The 14,751-nt window shown below is 34.8% G+C and overlaps 1 protein-coding gene across 4 annotated transcripts in view; it reads left to right on the top strand.

The window, feature by feature from the left end:
• SLC4A7 (solute carrier family 4 member 7) overlaps positions 1-14,751 on the top strand; it is a 117,576-nt gene that overhangs the window by 86,566 nt on the left and 16,259 nt on the right. For all 4 annotated transcript variants that reach the window (XM_003781758.2, XM_012804948.2, XM_003781759.2 and 1 more), the window contains exons 14-20: positions 3,143-3,276; positions 4,283-4,528; positions 7,089-7,194; positions 9,279-9,440; positions 9,797-9,910; positions 11,074-11,235; positions 11,421-11,672. In XM_003781758.2, coding sequence (XP_003781806.1) covers positions 3,143-3,276; positions 4,283-4,528; positions 7,089-7,194; positions 9,279-9,440; positions 9,797-9,910; positions 11,074-11,235; positions 11,421-11,672 — 1,176 coding nt within the window. The remainder of the gene's footprint in view (positions 1-3,142; positions 3,277-4,282; positions 4,529-7,088; positions 7,195-9,278; positions 9,441-9,796; positions 9,911-11,073; positions 11,236-11,420; positions 11,673-14,751) is intronic.

Genomic DNA, 14,751 nt, shown 5'->3' with positions numbered 1-14,751 from the left:
TAGCTTTTTGAAGGGGCATTTACTTTTAATTTTGCTATTATTAAATCTATGAAAATAGCCAAATCTTTTATTTGGAAAAAATAAAATATAATGAAGGTTGCGTCCATCCTTTGATACGACTAAAATGAAAGTTTTTCTGTTTTTCTGTTTGTGGTAATACTGTAAAGCTTTGGTGCTTTGTGAAATCTTAAAAGGCAATTTTTTTTTGTTTATATACATTTTAATGGCATTTAAATGAGATAGTTTGTAATTCTTAAGATCTTAAGTGTATTTTACTTAATTGTAATTATTTTTAATAGAAAATACATTTTTTATAGATGAAAGGTTAAACTACCTAATGACAAGCAGTGATAATTACTCAATTAAAATGTTTCATGAGCTGAACATGAGATTAAACCTGACAACTGAAGCTTTCTTGCAACTCTGTTTTTGATTATTTAGAGTCTTTTTAGTGTAGTCTCTAATTATCGTATCAAACACACATATTTTTAGCAAGTGGCTTTATGTGCTATCACCAAGTATGCATGTAACTTTGCTGGTCCCCATGCCAATGTGTTTTATCTGTTCCCATCATGGATGTGCTACCTCTCTGCTCATGGACTGTCACTCACTGCCTCCCATCTCATCCTGTTAATGTGGTAGTACAGCAGGACTGGAGGAGCATAGACACGTGAAGAACAGGGCATTAGTATATGCACAGTGACTATGCCATGGTATGCTTTGCCACATAGAAGAGAGAAATGGGCTGTAGGGTGGAAGTGATAGAAATAGAGAAAGCTCAGGGATATTATGGAGGAAAAGGATATGGAGATGTGTTTTCAGATGCTTGCCTAGAACTTCAAGGAGAAATGGAGATATTAGGGGGTAGAGTTCCAGCATTTACGGAGTGGTAAAGAGGACATGTAAAGATTGAGAATTGTTCATATACAAGTGAGGGTTGAAAGTGAGAACAGATGAGGCTAACAAAGGAGACAGAGAGGGAAAAAGTGGGAAATTGCCCAGGTTTATGGAATGGAGGAAGGACGAGATGTAGGGATTGGATGGAGGAGGAAAATGACCTAGCAAAGCAGACACAGAGACCTAGAAGAGCAATCAGGGTGATGTAATTTTGTGAAAACCAAACGAGAGGTTTTGAGGAGGAAAGATTAGCAAGGAGTGTTTGAAGACCTAGTAGAGTAGGAGAGTAGTAATGCGGTACAGATATATATCATTTGTGAGGGGAAATGAAAGTTAGGGCTTCTCTTGGGTAAAACGGAAATTTTTGAATGTGTGGGTGAGTAGGCAGGCCAGTGTAATTAGGGGCTGTGTTTTCTGTAGTGAAAAACAGGTTTCAGTTTGACAGTAAACATAAACAAAAATTTCAAAAATTAGAAAAAAATAGCTCTGGGGTAAGGGAAATTTTTGCTTGTAGTAAAATACAGCAGTAGGGGCTGGGGTGAAAGGAAAGTCTTCCTGTGACAACATCTACTATTTTAACCCAAAGCTGGGGACAGGAAGTTTTCATTTTGTGCCCATTTGCCGCGTTAAGATTTTCTTATTTTGCTTTCTCCTGGCTTCTCTTCTCAGGTTTTTTTCTGGCTCTTGATTTAGTTAGACTTTGTTTTCCTTTTACTTAAGCTCTGCCTCAATGTGTTTTTTAAGTGTGCATATTCTAATTGAAGAGTTTTATGATGGCTTAATAGTGTCTCCTAGGATAAACTTGTTTTCCCATTGGCAAGAAAACAAATTTATCCCATGCAGTTTACAAATGTATCATTCATACAGACACTTCTTTATGTTGCCAAAAGTCAAAATTTGCGTGTGGGTTTGATCCTGTTTTTATTCTGATAGTTGAATTATACTGTCACTGGGTACTGTCATTTTGTGATTTTGATTTTGGAAGCCGCTATTAAAGCTTATGAGCATTGCCGCCATTCTTCTTGAGTCAGGCACTGTGCTTCCTAGGTATTTTTGCAAACACCACTGACAATCTTCTAGCTCTCCTTAGTTGTCATTTACAATCGAAAAACCGTAGGTTTAAAAGGGTGAAGGTGTGGCCATGACTCCACACCAGGTAACAGCCAGTCTTCTCTTCCAGTCTGGGTTTGGCCGCCCTTGTCTTCTGCTGCTGCGCTGCCTCTCATTTCAGGAGGGCTGTGTGTTACGAGCTTCTTTTCCTTCCCTTACTTTATTTCCCCTTCTTTCCTTACTTTATTATCCTTCCCCTTTTCTAGGTTTCATGGTACATCATCAGCCTTGCTATCTAATAACTTGATCAGTTAGAATATAATGGTGGTGGTGGTACAGAGTTAGTGTACTAGCTTTGAATTTAACTCTCTCGGTCTTTAGGAGAGATTTTTCTCATTTATTTTGTTGAGTATTTCAGTTTGGGTATCAATTGATTAAGCCATTCGTATTCATTTCTTTAAAACATTGGGAAAATTGCCCTGTAGAAATCAGTTTGAAAAAGATAGGACCTCATGTTATTTCCTGTTTGATTCTTACTTTGTAGCACTATATCGAGTACTTATTATTTTGTATTTTTAAAGTATACTATTTTAGACATATAACAGTATTCAAAATAATAGATAACCCTTTTGTACTGACTGCAGACTTAAGAAGTAAAACATCTGTGGATAAAGTTGGAGCCCTTTTGTGTGTCTCTTCTGTTTACTCTTTGCTCCTTGCATCCTGTTGCAAAGGTTGATTATCCCTTCTCTGAAATGCTTGGGACCAGAAGAAGTGTTTTGGATATTGGATTTTTTTTAAAAGGATTTTGGAATATTTGCATTTTACAAACTGGCTGAGCGTCTATAATCCAAAATCCAAAATGCTCTAATGAGCATTTCCTTTGAGTGTCACATTGTGCTTGAAAACTTTGGGAGTTTGAATTGTTGGATTAGGGATACTCAACCTGTATTGAATTGAATTCAAATGTTTACTTTTAGTATGCAAAAGAAAGTAGTTTTTTCCTATGGATTTAAAATGAATTTGTAATTTTCCATATTTAAAGTTTAAATTGAAGACTCACAGTTGTGTTTTGCTTTATAACTACTTGATTAGTACTCTTATTTTCTAGATGTCCTATGTGTATTATACACATAATAGGTTAGAGATGTGTTTATGATGTATTGCTTTTATTCATTTCTTTTTCCTTAAACAGAGTGCAATAGAGTCTCTTTTTGGAGCATCATTAACTGGGATTGCCTATTCTTTGTTTGCTGGGCAACCTCTGACAATATTGGGGAGCACAGGTCCAGTTCTAGTGTTTGAAAAAATTTTATTTAAATTCTGCAGGTAAGAGTTCTCTCCTCATCACATGTGTTTGCATGTATTTATAATTATATCTTGTTTATTAGTTAATTTTACTATATATTTAATAGCTAAAAAAGAGGATCTGATAAATACATACAGCTTCAATATTTTGGTGCTACTATGTGGTTGGCCCTGTCCTAGCCCATAAAACCATTCCTAACCTAATAACTTGGAAATGAGGAAAGTAAGATTGCCTATGCCAACATTACCAATCATTGACGTTTAACAGTGGGGCTTGAATCAATCAGAGTGAAGTGTCAGTTTCCACTGGCAAGATTGTTTTCTGTGGTAGTGAACATAGGGTATTAGAATAGTTAGACTTTGAATTCATCATGGCCAATACTGTTTCCTTTGTGAGATAAATGAGTTCACAATTTTAGCCTGGAACTAACTTCATGCTATCAAATACTTGATTGATATAACTCTTCTGTTCTGATTCTCTACTTACAATGATTCTAATCTGGCATGCTTACAGAGACTAACAGAAAGAGAATGCAATAACCTGATGTATAGACTCTGCTAGTAATTTCATATTTGAAATTTAAAATAAGAAATTATGGTGGGTAAGGAGATGGTAGTAGGGATGGTAATGATGTTGGAGCTGTAGGTATGATTGCTCTATTTACCGTATTGATGCGTGTGACTTCTGCATCTTCAGAGAGAATCAGATACAGTTGTTCTTACAGACAGTCTATCATTAATTCCTAACTGATTTCTAAAGTGAGGTCTAATTTTGAAATATTTATTACATGGTAAATTTTCTCTACAAATCCTTTATATGTAATAACTAACAGATCTGTAAGTAAGAAGTTAGTCTTCAGTTGAAGCAGAGTTTTCTGTAGTCATTTTGTCATTCTGTAGTTCACTCTCTTTTTTAGAAATTATATGTTTTTATGCTGTTTGAATTGCTTGTTATAAAAATTGTGGGGTATAAATAATACTCCACATACATATGTTGATCTTGTTCACATTTTTTCTTTTTAAACAGAGATTATCACCTTTCTTACCTGTCTTTAAGAACCAGTATTGGTCTGTGGACTTCTTTTTTGTGCATTGTTTTGGTTGCAACAGATGCAAGCAGCCTTGTGTGTTATATTACTCGATTTACAGAGGAGGCTTTTGCAGCTCTCATTTGTATCATATTCATCTATGAGGCTTTGGAGAAGCTCTTTCATTTAGGTGAAATATATGCATTTAATATGCACAACAACTTAGATGAACTGACCAGCTACTCGTAAGTGTTTCTGTTTTCTCCTAATATTAAAATGTGTCTTTGCAGAGATGTCAGAGCCTAAGAAAATGCACTTCTTGCATCGTGATACTGTATCTAGATGTAACTACCCAGCTAGCATGTGATAGTTGGACATGTTTGTTTCAGATGTAATTTGGTAAAGCATTCAATGGACATAAATATAGTTGATCAAATTCAGTCATTTTTTGTTAACTGAAATCATTCAAATGTGTGTGTTTTTAGTCTTTTTGAATTAGATTGGCTAATTTAAATCTGATTACTGGACAACTAATCTACAGTATATTTGAATTGGGCAGTTATAATTGTATCTTAAATCCTTTAACTAAAGTCTGAATGTACACTAGGATATAGGATATAGTTTTAAAATTTATGTTTTTCACATTTTTCATGTCATTAATTTTTAAAGGTTAATAATTTTTAATAAATTTTTTTAGTAGAATTTTAGTATACTCTTTGACATTTAGTGGAATATTTTCTTTGTTGATGAGTATGAAATGAAAATAATTTTAAACTCTAGACTAAAATAGGACTTTAAAAGTCACATCTAATAGGTATAAAAAGGTTGGCAAATATGAATGCATTTCAGTAGATTCCTATATTTGCTGTCTTTAACAGTCATGCTTGTGTAAGTGCAGTATTGCATTTGATTAACTTACATTGAGAAATGTGGTTACCAAAAGACTGTAAAGGATACAGATTTAGTTTTCCTGTTTCTATGGGCCCTAAATACCTATACTCTCCCCCTTCCTTCCATTTGTCATCATTTTCCTTTTTCCTCTGCTACTGTCACTTATGTGCCCGCAGCTTTGATGGCTGACGTAGAGAGGGATGTGAAAATTCCTATAAGACATTGACCTATTGGAAAATGTTAGTGACACTTTGATTCTAAATATATAATGTCCTACCTCCTTTGTTCTTAATTGCTTTAATTTGAAACGTTCTCTGTTTCGCTGCCTTTTGTTCCTTTGATCTTTATGAAGCATAAATTTTATAGTTAGTGTTGGCCAATTAGGGCAATGTTTTCTTCCTGGTGACCAATTACATGTGAATAGCATTAATTCAGCTAACATTCTATGAGATCTTGCAGAAACTGTGTTAGAACTATTGCCTAATTTATATTATAAATTTATAATTTGTATTTCTAATGGTACTTAATTATTCATATCATAGCCCCTTTTGTGTATGAAGAAATCGAGGCTCTTGGAGGTTAAAGCTTGTCTTAGGTCATATAGCTAGTTAATGATATTACTTGGACAGACTCCAGAATCTATCTTCTTGCCTTTTCTCAAATAGTTTATAATCTTATTTGGGACTATTTAGGGTACCCCACCCCATTTTTAAATATAAAGAACGTTTTTGTGTATTGCTTTTTTTAGGCAGCAGAAATATTCTGGGTGTGAACTGAACTCTCTGACTTCCTAAGATTCTCCTTGTACTGTCTTGATTAAAAAAACTTGTGTGTTTATTTATTTATTTATTTATTTATTTTGAGATAGAGTCTCACTCTGGCACGCTACTTCCTAAGACTTTCCTAGTACTGTCTTAATAAAAAAAAAAAAAAACCCATGTGTTTATTTGAGATAGAGTCTCACTCTGTCACCCTGGGTAGAGTGCCGTGGCCTCATAGCTCATAGTAACCTCAAACTCTTGGGCTTAAGCGATATTCTTATCTCAGCCTCCCAAGTAGCTGGGACTATAGGTGCCTGCCACAACACCTAGCTATTTTTTGGTTGTAGTTGTCATTGTTGTTTGGCGGGCTGGGCTAGATTTGGGGGGCTAGAACCCACGAGCTCTGGTGTATGTGGCAGGTGCCTTAGCCTATTTATTTTTTTAAGAGTAAGTCTCAAGACCAATAAAGAGGGAGCACTACTAGGTAGCAATTGTACAAAAAATTATTAGTGGGCCGAGGCCAATAGATTGATTAAGCTTAGGAATTCAAGACAAGCCTGAGTTAAGAGTGAGGCGCCATCTCTAAAAATAGCCAGACATTATTGAGGTTGCTATAGTTACAGCTACTAGGAAAGCTAAGGCAAGAGGGTCACTTGAGCGTAAGAGTTTGAGGTTGCTGTGAGTTCTGATACCACTGCACTCTACTGAGGAGAGTAGTGAGACTCTGTCTCACAAATAAAAAGGAAGAAAGAATTAATAGTATAATTTACTGTGAGTCCCCACGTGTGATGGGTGGGCAGAGGCAGCAGTAATTGCTATGGAGGTTAAATAGAGTTAGGAGAGTGTAATGTTGCTAAACGTGGTGGTATCTTCTCAGAGTTTTAAAGAAAATAGTGCCCCTCCAAGGGTGTATTTTACTAGTTTCATTAAGTAAACGTTTAGTTGATATTTGTATTAGTTTGATTTTATTTATGTAATTCAAACCATATTCCATTCTGTTGTTTCTGATGTATTTTCACTTTCTAGTCTCTGTGTTTTGCAACATGGTAAAAAGGTTGAGAATTTAAAAGCTGCCACATTGTGTAATTGATTTAGCATAATGTAAACATGAAATCCAGGAGCCTTAAAAATTTATCCTACTCTAATTTCTCAGATGTGTGTGTACTGAGCCTCCTAACCCTAGCAATGAAACGCTAGAGCTGTGGAATAAAGAGAATATAACAGCACACAGTATTTCCTGGGGAAATCTCACTGTTTCTGTGAGTATATTATGCAATAAAGAGTTTCTTAAATACATATTATTCTGATTCGTTTAGACTTTTCTGATTAGACATACTTTTTTTCTAGATCAATGAATATGTAGTATGTTTTCAAAATGTAGTGCTGTGACCAGATAGTAGTTACCAATTGTTTTACTGTATCATGCCCTAAAAAGTATAGGCTGAAAGAATGAAGCTGGTTAAAGAGATAAAGGTAGACTATATTTGACTTCCAAGATATAATTATTAGAAAGATGTACATATACTTCTAGTTTCAAATTCTACCTAAATGGATAAATTTGAAGGAAATATTTACCGTAACTGTGGTTCCATATTCTAGACATTATATGTATCACGTTTTGTGTCCACTTGTCCTGCTTGCTTTTTATCAGTTCATCTCCTTTGTGGACAGCTTATTTAGAGGATCATGTGTGCTGTGGTTATATTTTGAATGTTTTAAGTGAACCATGTCTAGCTCCTAGAGATAAGTCTGACTCAAGCGCTAAGTGATGATAAATGAAAAAAAAAAATGCAATGAGCACTTATTGTGCACTGAATACTACTACAGATGCTTTGTATTTTGTCCCTAGAATATTTTCTTTTATTCCTAGAATATTCGTTTTGAACACTTCTAAGGTTGGGATATACAGTGATGCTAGCATTCCAAAGTAAAATTCAGATGCATTGAGCTTCTCTGGTGCTGTTTAGTATATGAGCTCTGAAGCAAGCACTCTGGTGCTTTTCATGTTATATAAGAAACAGCTATATTTTGTATAAGCAGCTGTATAACAACTGTATAACAGTTGTATAAGCAGCTGTAGGTTATTCCTTTCTTACTAAAGGTGATATTTAGCCCCTAACTGTATAATTTAAAGGTAACTAAAATTTTATCCCAGTGTTAATTTAAGGCTGTGCTATCTAGTATAGTATCCATTAGCTATATGTGCGTATTAAAATGAAACTTAAATATGAGTAATTAAAAGTTTAGTTTCTCAGTGAACTATCTACATATCAGGCTCTCAATAACTTATGTGACTGCTGGCTTCTGTATTGGCTGGTGAAGATATGACATTTCTACCACAATGGACAGTGGTATGTCTATTGGACAGTGCTAATTTAAAGCAATAAAAATCAGTAATTTGAGTTAGATTCATGCTTTACTATTTTATATTTTAAAAGTCATTTATTGGTATGTAAGAAGCATAGTTAATAGAGTTGTTCAAATAAAAGTAATTTGTTAAAAATAATTTATTTCATGATACGTAGGATGTCTTCATATTATTAGGGGTATATGTAATGAGGGGTATCTGGCTTGCAGCCTGCGGGCCACAGGCTGATTTTGTTAGGACTTTTTTGCTTGTCTGTGGTATCAGATATCCTGTAAAGCGTGTAGGCACCTAACTCTCCCCCCAGTCTGCTTTCACTAGTGTTGTGTATTTAATGTGTGGCCCCAAACAACTCTTTTTCTTCCAACGTGCAGCAGAGGAAAAAAGAAAAGCTTGGACAGCTCTGAATAGGTCTTTTCAGAATGTTTTCTTTACAAACAGAAAGGGCATGTGGGTTTTGTTCTGTTTTGTTTTGTTTTTTGATAGGTATAGCTTTTATCTCCATGATCCATCAGTACATGGATATTGAAGATAATGAAACATTTAGCTATTTTTCTTTTGGTATTCCTGACTTGTTTTGTTAAAATAAGCCACATTAGAGTATGAGTTAGAAAAGGATTTTATGGCATGCGTCTTTGTTACTCTCTGGTTCCTTTTCAGTTATCAAGTCAATAGATTTCTATAGTTGTGTAATATCATGCTGTATCACTGAATTAAAGTTGGCAGAATATCGTATTCCAGTGAACTGAGAAATGTGTTTATTTTTTAGATTATAATATCTCTGAACTCAGGATGTGTCTTACAATTAATTAATGGTATACTGAATTTGGTGATTTTTTTTTTTTGAAAATGAAACAAATTAACCACGTGTTTTATAATCAGTTGCATCTTAGAGTCAGTGAAGTATATCAATCTGTTTGATATTTAAGAATCTCTTTCATCTCTCTTTTTTTCTTTTCTCTCTCTCCTTTTTTCTAGGAATGTAAAACATTTCATGGTGTATTTGTAGGATCAGCTTGTGGTCTTCATGGACCTTATATTCCAGATGTTCTCTTTTGGTGTGTCATCTTGTTTTTTACAACATTTTTCCTGTCTTCATTCCTCAAGCAATTTAAGACCAAGCGTTATTTTCCTACCAAGGTAACTGGGATCTAATTTTAAAATTCTGGTAATATTTATGTCTTTAATTTTTATTTCCTTGTTTTACTTCAAAACAATAACATATTGTTTGAGGAAAATTGTTCATAGTATAAAATAGTTATTACATATCAGAGAGCACAGTAGGAAGATGATAGTATTGTGAGAATGAGTAGATTAGTTGTGAAATGTTTTATCTTCTGGGAAAGAATTAGACATAAATGTATGTAATTAATAACATTGTCACTAATGAAAATCCCCATTCATACTTTTTAGTGACATATTATCTGTGAAAGATGAATTATTTTGAAAGGACACAATATATCTCTGTTTATATTAACATATTTCCTTTAACATAGGTGCGATCAACAATCAGTGACTTTGCTGTATTTCTCACAATAGTAATAATGGTTGCAATTGACTACCTTGTAGGAGTTCCATCTCCTAAACTTCATGTTCCTGAAAAATTTGAGGTAAGGAATAAACCAGTGGCTATTTGTTGCTTAGGGATACAAAACAGATTTTTTTTTTTAGTAGTTGCCTGGGAAAAATAGTTTTCTATATGCTAATTCTGATTTGTACTGACTCTGTCAAAGTCTCAGGGTCTTTAAAGCAGTTTGGTTTAGGAGTTGATCTAGTAGGCAGATTGATTTCACCTTGTACAAAGTATATAAGAACACATTGAAATGACATTCTGGTTTGCTTATTTAATCCTGCTAACACATTTCTTCAGAATGTAATGCCTTTGAACAACAACCTTAATTTGTTTATAATTCTATAGCAGTTGGGACTGGGCTTAGTCCCAGCATAGGGGCTTGGTCTGCGGCTGCAATCATCTATTGGTTTGATGGGGGCAATATGACCTCATTTACCTCTGGAGCCTCAGCTCAGAGGGTTGAAACAGCAGCTGAGATAGGAGCCTTGCCACTCTCCCATCCCGTCCACCACATTATCCTTAAGAAAGCTTATCTAGGCTCGGTGCCTGTGGCACAAGTGGCTAGGGTGTCAGCCACATATACCTGAGGTAGCAGGTTCGAATCCAGCCCAGGCCTGCCCAACAACAATGATGGCTGCAACCAAAAAGTAGCTGGACGTTGTGGTGGGCACCTGTAGTCCCAGCTACTTGGGAGGCAGAGGCAGGAGACTCGCTTGAGCCCAGGAGTTGGAGGTTGCTGTGAGCTGTGATGCCTCGGCACTCTACCCAAGGGGACAGCTTGAGGCTCTGTCTTAAAAAAAAAAAAAAAAAAAAGAAAGCTTATCTAGGCTTACTCAACAGCGTAATAATCTTAGGGTTCCAAGAAGGTTAAAGAAGAAGTTGCAAGGTCTCTTGAAGTAGACTTGGAAATCACACAGTGTTACTTTGGCCTTATGTTGTGAGTTAAAGTAAGTCAAAAGGTCATTCCATGTTACAAGGGAAAGGAAATAGACTCCACTTCTAGATGGAAAGAGTGGCTAAGTCACATGCCTAGGCATATATACTTGTAGGCAAGGGAAGAATCTCTGTGACTGTCATTGAAAATAATTCACTGTACACGCCCCAATTCTGTCCATTGGCATTTCTTGGAATAGACCTTGGCCATGCTGTGCACTAGAGGAAGGAAACTTTTTTCTTTATTATTTTATTTTTTTTTGACAGCCTACTGATCCAAATAGGGGCTGGATCATAAGCCCATTGGGAGACAACCCTTGGTGGACCTTACTAATAGCTGCTATTCCTGCTCTGCTTTGTACCATTCTCATCTTCATGGATCAACAAATTACAGCTGTAATCATCAACAGAAAGGAGCACAAATTGAAGGTGATTTTAAAATTTTGTCTGAAACTTTGTGATTTCTTAAAGGGTTTAAGGTATTTTCAAAATGATTTGAACATTAAAAGATGTAAGATGAATAGTAGTTTCTTCTCTCTTTATAATTAATAAAGAATTTTAAACTGAAAGAACTCTTTAGACTTACAAATATGCACGTTGCTTTCCCTTTTCAGAAAGGAGCTGGCTATCACCTTGATTTGCTCATGGTTGGTGTTATGTTGGGAGTTTGCTCTGTCATGGGACTTCCATGGTTTGTGGCTGCAACAGTGTTGTCAATAAGTCATGTCAACAGCTTGAAAGTTGAATCTGAATGTTCTGCTCCAGGGGAACAACCCAAGTTTTTGGGAATTCGTGAACAGCGGGTTACAGGGCTAATGATTTTTATTCTAATGGGCCTCTCTGTGTTCATGACTTCAGTACTAAAGGTAAAATCTCTTTGTTATATTTTTTTAAATCTTGTTTATCATAAGATTGTCATACAATCTTAGTTGTATAAAAATGAAATAGTAACATGTACTTAAAATAGCTAAAATTAGTTTCGTTTTCTACAGTGTGCTTGGACAATAATATTTCGTAGTATTTTTAGTATAGTAAGTTTTATTAGTAAGTATATTCATCTTAAAAATAATGTAAAAGGGGCTTGGCGCCTGTAGTACAGTGGTTAGGGCACCAGCCACATACACCGAGGCTAGTGGGTTTGAACCCAGCTAAACAACAACAATGACAACTGCAACAAAAAATAGCCGGACGTTGTGGCCGGTGCCTGTAGTCCCAGCTACTGGAGAGGCTGAGCCAAGAGAATCGTTCAAGCCCAAGAGTTTGAGGTTGCTGTGAGCTGTGATGTCACTGCACTCTACCAAGGATGATATAGTGACACTCTGTCTCAAAAAAAGAAAAGAAAAGAAAAGAAATGTAAAAGGGTAACATTAAAGACTATAGTTTTGGAAAAACTAATGGCTTAGTTATGATCTGAAAGGAGAATATACCCAAAGGATTTTGTAGACATATTAGATGAAGTAATATGGCAAAATGGGTGAAAATTTGTTACTTGACCAAAATGTGAATATCATGTTGTCATTAACGAACTTAATGTATTCTTCCTGATGGACTAAATGAAACAAAAGTAGTAAATACTCATTAGAAAAACAAAACTAATGTAATGAAGTATAAATACATTTATTGTATCATGTTTTTATAGTACACATCATACTAAATCTAGTAGATTAAAGAAACCTATAGCAATGTATTTTAGTATCTAATCTCTTACTTTCTGTTCATCATGAAAGAGCCCAACTTTTCCTCCCTTGTGTTTCAGTTATGTTGTAAAGAAAAACAAAAATAAGAATCATAATGTCATTTCTCAATTAGATTATAAACTTGGGGTGTGTATGTGTGTATTAACTAAAAAAAAAAATTCTAGTAAATATTGAATTCCTTGGCCTCATTTCATGGACTTTCTACCAGCCAATTAAGTCACTCAATAATTTGTTGAGTACCTGCTCTGCTATTAGGCATTGGGGAAACAATAACCAATAGAATACATTATTGTCTACGTCAGAAATTGAAGACCTTTTTGGTGAAATAGGTAAATGGTCAGTTACAGTGTAGTGGTAAGTATAGTTTAGAAATGCTTGGGGACAAGAGGAGGAATATTCAGTGCAGTCTTACAGGGATATAGTCACCCACTGATTAAGGTTACCCTTTAAATTTTTAAAGAAATTTAAAAAATTTTAAACTATTAACTACAGATAAGTAGAAATACTAGAGTATAATTTGAAGAAAGCTGTAAAATGAGAAGGTAGTCCTGTTTTCATTCATTTTCCAAAAGCAACTCTCCAGACGTAAACTCATTTTTAACTTCTTTGGGATTTTTTGGTGTCTATTCTCGTTGGTACTATCATTATAGCTCTAAATATTTTTATAATTTTATTTTTCAGTTTATGTTTAGACTGAGGTTCTTTCTCTAAAGTAGTTGATTCTCAAAATTGTCATAGTTCAAGGACCTCTGAGAGTCTCTGAAACCCTGACAGGGATTTGCCATGTCCATTTTTGCCAGATGCATACTGGGTGGCAGGATTTCTTTCATACACTTTAACCGGAACAGAATATTGCAGCAGATTGAATGCAGATGCAGATATGATAATTCAGTAGCCTTCTTTTAAGCTAGACACTAAAGAGTTTTACAAAAATGTAGTACAGTGCTCTTCTTTCACTTAATCATGTTTTGTTTCAGAAATAATAGTTTTTCATAAAAATTTGTTTCTTATGTCAACTTGTAAGTTTATTGTGAGTTTAACATAGCTATTTACATTTTTTAAAAAATTTCTAAATATGGCCAATATCAGTATACATAACCCACATAAACAGAAGTAGTTTTGGAGAGGTGTCCTCCCTACTTTTTGAAGGGTTCCTGAAACCATAATGTTTGAAAGCCTCTGATCTAAGTCCGTGTCTTTCATGAGGAGTTTAGCATGCTTACATATTCTCCATCCTCACTCTCCCTTCCATCACTACCTTCTATTGACTTTTACTGTTATTTAAAGGTTAGTAACATTTGCTTTCTGTGCTGTTATTATAATTGAACCTTCTGTGCCGCTTCTGTACATTAAATTATAAAAATGTAAACCCTCTGAGAATACACAAATAATACTATGATATGAATATTTGCTGAGGACTAAGCAGTATGACCTCCTTACAGGGAGGCAGAAATATACCCATTTTATTCCAACCCAAGCCTCAAGATCCAATAATTTTTTAATATCTACCATCTTCCTTTACTGGAAAAAATTGTATATGCAGGTTCCCCTTTTTCCTGTATTCCTTTTTTTGTATTGTGAAAGATTCTTTTTTACATGGTACCGTAAGTAGCAAACTTTTTAAGAGCTCTTGCATGTTTCTCAATGGCTGTATTCACTCTACTAGTTGGATATATATTTCTAAGTTCGAGATAATTTTCCTTTGGGTCAGAAGTCATTGTTGTATTATTTTCTAAAGAGAAGTCTGATATCTGTTTGATTTTTGTACTTTTATAGAGATCATTTCTCCCCCTTTCTGGAAGCTACTAAAATTTTTCTCTGTGGGTCAGTTTACTCTGGAACTTGGGCCTTCAGTGGTGGGAATTTTATTCCATTGAATATTTCTTCTATTGTCTCTGTTAGAAATTTCTTCAACTCCAACTAAATAGATCTCAGACCTTGTGGATTTGTTCTTATGTTCTTATCCTGGCTCCCTCTTAGTATTAAAGAAAATTTCCCCCATTTTTTTGTATTGTTGCACTGATCTTTAGTCTTCTCAAAACTATTACTACAAAATTCTTTTTGATTATTTTGATAATTATATTTTTAACTTCTGGGAGCTTTTTTGATTCTGATTATTCCTTTTTACTAGCATTCTATAGTTGCTTTTTGGATAAAATTCTTTTTTTTTTTTTTTTTTTTTGAGACAGAGGCTCAAGTTGTCACCCTGGGTAGAGTGCTGTTGCATCACAGCTCACAGCAACCTCCA

Source organism: Otolemur garnettii, unplaced genomic scaffold, assembly GCF_000181295.1.
Source record: "Otolemur garnettii isolate 467f Iridium unplaced genomic scaffold, OtoGar3 scaffold00002, whole genome shotgun sequence".
Taxonomy (NCBI): Eukaryota; Metazoa; Chordata; class Mammalia; order Primates; family Galagidae; genus Otolemur; species Otolemur garnettii.
This window is presented reverse-complemented; position numbering and strand designations above follow the sequence as displayed.